At 50.0% G+C, this 4,575-nt stretch overlaps 1 protein-coding gene across 1 annotated transcript in view; it reads right to left on the bottom strand.

Moving 5' to 3' along the window:
• The window catches only part of ZP4 (zona pellucida glycoprotein 4), a 5,675-nt gene extending 2,115 nt beyond the window's left edge, over positions 1 to 3,560 (bottom strand). The window contains exons 1-9 of the mRNA XM_009708104.1: positions 3,362 to 3,560; positions 2,888 to 3,009; positions 2,708 to 2,810; positions 1,987 to 2,142; positions 1,433 to 1,620; positions 1,170 to 1,267; positions 715 to 845; positions 315 to 504; positions 93 to 240 (exon numbers count right to left, since the gene is read on the bottom strand). Coding sequence (XP_009706406.1) covers positions 93 to 240; positions 315 to 504; positions 715 to 845; positions 1,170 to 1,267; positions 1,433 to 1,620; positions 1,987 to 2,142; positions 2,708 to 2,810; positions 2,888 to 3,009; positions 3,362 to 3,560 — 1,335 coding nt within the window. The remainder of the gene's footprint in view (positions 1 to 92; positions 241 to 314; positions 505 to 714; positions 846 to 1,169; positions 1,268 to 1,432; positions 1,621 to 1,986; positions 2,143 to 2,707; positions 2,811 to 2,887; positions 3,010 to 3,361) is intronic.
• Between the last annotated feature and the right edge of the window lie 1,015 nt (positions 3,561 to 4,575).

Genomic DNA, 4,575 nt, shown 5'->3' on the forward strand with positions numbered 1-4,575 from the left:
GCCAAGAGTCCCATAGTTACAAAGTAGTTCTTATTGCTCACACATGTTACTTGTCTTCAATAGGAAGCTAGGCAACCAGGACAGGATCTTACCAGCCCAGAGAGCATCTCTCGGGAAGTGGAGTCCACAAAGGCAAATGTGTAGAGGGTGAAACGCTGGTAATGAGATGGGAAGAGTAGTCCTGAGGCAAGATTCAGAGGCACCAGCTGTGTTTGATAGTTGTCCCCTGCATAAGGGCACCTGAAAAGAAAGGCCAGCAGTGAAAAAAAGGGCAAGTCATTCCCCTGACCCAAAGCTATTTAAAAGTCATTTACCCATCCACCAAAACAGGCCACTGCAGCTGTTGCTGGGGATTGATACTTGGTGTGGCCCAGCAGTGGTGCAGGACTAAAATCAGGTCTGGGTCTGTTCTCTGAAGGATCTTGACTTCTACATGAAGAGGGTCTCTCAGAGTCTTCACAACAGGGTAGTCACTTTCAGTATAGTAGGAAGTATAGCTTCCATCTGGGACAGAAGAAACCCAAGAGCTATTTTAAAGCAGGAACAAACAGAAAGAGGCAAGCCAAGAGCATCATTTATAGCCACGTCATTAAGTTCCCACCATGGCAGGGAAGAAGCAGTGCTGAGTTCACCCATCAATACTACTTTAATTACTCAGCAGAGAGCAGAGCCCTGCAGCAAGAGGCTTGATCAAGTCCTGCAAACCTCTCATACCTGAGGCAACACGTAGTTCCAAGGACAGAGGGCCTGGCTGAGACACAGCAGGGAGCGGTGGCAGCGTGAAGACCTGAACACTCAGGGGAATGAAGCTCCCAGTGATGGAGTAACTACAGCGGACGTGTAACCTGGTGGGACATGAAAACCTCCAATCAGGCCGATAAGAAAGGTCTTTCTCCAAATGGCAACATAATATCTGCTTTAAATTAGTCATATCCCAAATCTTTCCTCCAACACTTCCTTTTAACAAATACTTGAAATTCTCCTCAGATTCAGATTTGAGTCCGTGGAGTGTCACTGATCAGCACCAGCTTTATTCCCACTAACTAGAGATACATCAGTCCTCAGCCTACTCCAGTGCCCTGTTATGAATTTGGAGCTTGTGACAAGCAGAATTTCTCTAATGACATTGAACACAGTGGCGCCCAGCAATACCAGCCCCAGGGTATTACCTGAAAGTGCTATCCCTAGTGACAGAGCCAAGGCTCCCAGTCTTCACATCCCTGGATGCCACCAGCTCATTCTCATATATGGCCTGGTCTCCAGTCACCTGGAATGACAGACTAGGCACTGCAGTAAAGTCAAGCTGGATTAATGCCAGGCTGGAGAACAGCATTTGGCCTCTGGAAGTCCATTAAGTAGCCAAAGCCACACCAGATTGTCCCAGGTCTGCAAGCCCCTGCTGTTCTAGCCTAGTGACAGTTGCAGCTCTTACCTGAAAAGTGGTGCCACAGGCAGAGAGTGGGAACTGGTACACAACAAAGGCACTGTTTTTCACAACAGGGACACAGCCAGTACTGTGTCCACTGGCCAGTTGCACAGAGTCCAGGACAACAGGTGGCAGGGTCACATCCCGAGAGACAGCAATGGAAAACTGGCCATCTGGTGTGCAATGAGCTGTTACTGGAGGAGAAGATATAATCAGTCTTGAGCTCAGGGAGAAAAGGGATGGAAAGGAGGCTCAATCATCACAGTGAAGACAAAGCCAGCAAGTCCTGCCTGTAACAGCCAAAGCAAGTGCTAATCACAGCAAGGCAAGCACAAGACGCTCTAACACAGCAGCACAGATTCTGGCCACAAACCCAGGTCTGCTGCAATACAGATGAAAGGGCTGGGCATTTCCATTGGACAGAGTACTCTTGACAGCCAAAATCATAGCCCTAATGCACCTGCAGGACTGGTACACACCAATCCTGCTCTGCCAAGGAAATGAGGAATCCCAGTTTGCAGCTCTTCCAGGAGGAGGAGAGGACAGTGGCTCATGCTTACCTGTGTTACCAAAGTAACAAGGCTTCACCCTGTCCCTAGGGTCGTAGCAGCAGCCTCGCACTTCACAGTCTCCCCGGCTGACAGGCAAGGAGGCACACAGCAGCCGATCTTGGCTGAGGACAGCAGAACAGACACTACTGCTTGGAGCATCCAGGGCTGGAAGAAACAGCAGGAGTTTGCAGCTAAAGCACAAGAGCAGGGGAATAAAGACACAGAGGACACTGGTGGAAGGTGTCCTGGTGACTCCGCCTACAAATCAAGGGAAGTTAGACTTAGGTGTGGGTCAAATGCATGGCCTGGAGCTGGCATGGAAGCCTGCTCAGAAGGGACCTGCATTTCCCTGGAACAGAGACTCCTGAAGTCATGTAGAGGAGACTGGACTGCATGGGATCTGTCAAGAGAAAGCATTCTGGATCAGCTCTGGTAGTTAGGAAAATCATTGTACCTGATCTCTGGTTCAATCTCTGAACTTGCAGGGACTCATGCAGTCAGAATATGGCTAGGAGACACAAGGAACATTCATTTGCTGACCCTGCAAATGAGGCACAAGTCCCCAGCAAGCTGGTTGCTCCTGTGTCCAAACCCTCCTCCAGGGAGTCTTCTGCACAGCAATAAGTTCCCTTTCCCAGCCCCAAGACTGACTGGGAACAGCTATCCAAGAGGAAAGGCACTCATCACCACAAGATACAAATAGGATTTCCCAAGGAGCTGGCAGTCTTACCAGGAAGGTCCACAGGGCACCTGAGCAGCTTCTCTTCACGAAGAATCTTTTGTCCAGCAGCATCTGTTCCTTCAAGCCCAACCAGCAGGAGGTAATTGCCATCCTGGGGGGGAGCCACACCAGTCAGGGCAGCCAGAACAGCAGTAGCCACAGTCCCAGCAGAACCCTTAAGGTACTCACCCATTCAAAGACATAACAGCCTGTATAGGAGACCGATACTTTCCTGGAGCCATCTGGAGTCCCGGACACCGAGAGCCCACAGCCAGAGTCATTCTGCAGAGCATGTGCCTTCCCCTCAGTATCTAGGAAAAGAGGAGACAGCAGCAAGGGCTTCAGCATCGCACATTGAAGATGAGGTCCACTACAATCCTACCTTTCTGTAGGAAACAAGGCCGTAGCCAGTATCGGGGCCTGGGCCAGCAGTGGTGCATAAAGGAATCCAGCAGCCAAGACCATCTAGATCCAGGCATAACGCTCCACCAAAACCCTTGACTGCTGGATCATATAAACAGCCCCCTGGTTACACAAGATGCACTGAAGCAGTTAGAGAATGCTTCACATCAAAACATGTCCCTTTCTCCTCGTTCCAGGCATACCTCAGCACTGCGCCAAGATAGAGCAGCAAGAAAGCCTCTCAACACCACCCTCACTTACCCCAAGCAGTCAGCACAAATGAAGCATTCCCTTCCCAACCTGAAGGTAAGGTGAACTCCAGGCTTTCTTGGCCACAAGCCAGCAAGGAAGGATCAGAAAAAACACTACTCTGAACCCCCACAACTATAGCAAGGGGACCAAGAACGCCCCAGAAGAGCATAGCTGCAAATGCATTCCTAAGCTGCCCTGCAACACCCATCCTGCTCTCCTGCTAAGGACCATAAAGCAGCTGCTCTTAGCCTAGCCCTTTTAAATTGTGGAGCCAGCTGGGATCAGAAATTCCTGAAGTGTCCAGGTGGACCCAGCTCAGCAGTTTAATACCCTCCATTGCCCTCACCTGGCTCTGAACTCATCACAGTCTGCTTGCACCCTTTGAAGAAAACCACAGGGCAGGAGCTAAGCTTGTGCCAAGAGATGGGTCTGTATTCATATCACTAAGCTACAAGGAGCTCATCTGTGTAATTTACTCTAGAGCCCCAGGGGGGTCTTCAAACCCTTTTTTCTCACTCTGGGTTCTTCTCACTGCTGGCTCATCCAGGAGATACCCCTGCTTTTCCCCATGTACCCTACTGGTGCTCTAATTGCTCATTACATGGCATGAGTGCAAGAAGCTGAGTGACAATGCTCTTTTGCTCTTTTAAAGGTGCCAGTGCTTCGAATACCAGACACAGGGTGCCAACATATAAGCACAGAAATAGCCCTCCACACAAAATCTGTGGAAAACTATAGAACTCAGGAGGCTTTGCACACCTAAAAGGAGATGACTCCCCTTAAACACTCCTGGTTGTGGACTACAGCCCCATTTGCAGTGTGGTTGTATGGGGATAGCTGCAGGACTGTTCCAGGCCTGGCTGCCAGGTGGTAGGAGCACATGTTCTGTGGGACTGCCACCCCCAAAACCTGACAGGTGGGCCCCTAAGATGGGCCTGAAACACAAGTAAGGGGAGCCTCTGTGATCCCCGAGAAAGCTCTGCCTGCCAGCACCCTTTGCCTGCCTGTAACTGCAACATCTCATGTAGAGCCTTCTCCCTAGCCACACATCAGGCTACAGCACCCACACCGAGTAAAAGTGTTATTGTTCATCTTTCTGTACAGATGTTTCTGCATTCATGCAATGGAGGTGTGAATGTCTTTACACTGTTGCAGAGGTCATGCACACACAGTTTGTTGTCCTAGTTTCGGCTGGTTTCTTCCTAGTAGCTGGTACAGTGCTG

The sequence above is a fragment of the Cariama cristata genome, unplaced genomic scaffold (genome assembly GCF_000690535.1).
Source record: "Cariama cristata isolate BGI_N322 unplaced genomic scaffold, ASM69053v1 scaffold31829, whole genome shotgun sequence".
In the NCBI taxonomy this organism is placed as follows: Eukaryota; Metazoa; Chordata; class Aves; order Cariamiformes; family Cariamidae; genus Cariama; species Cariama cristata.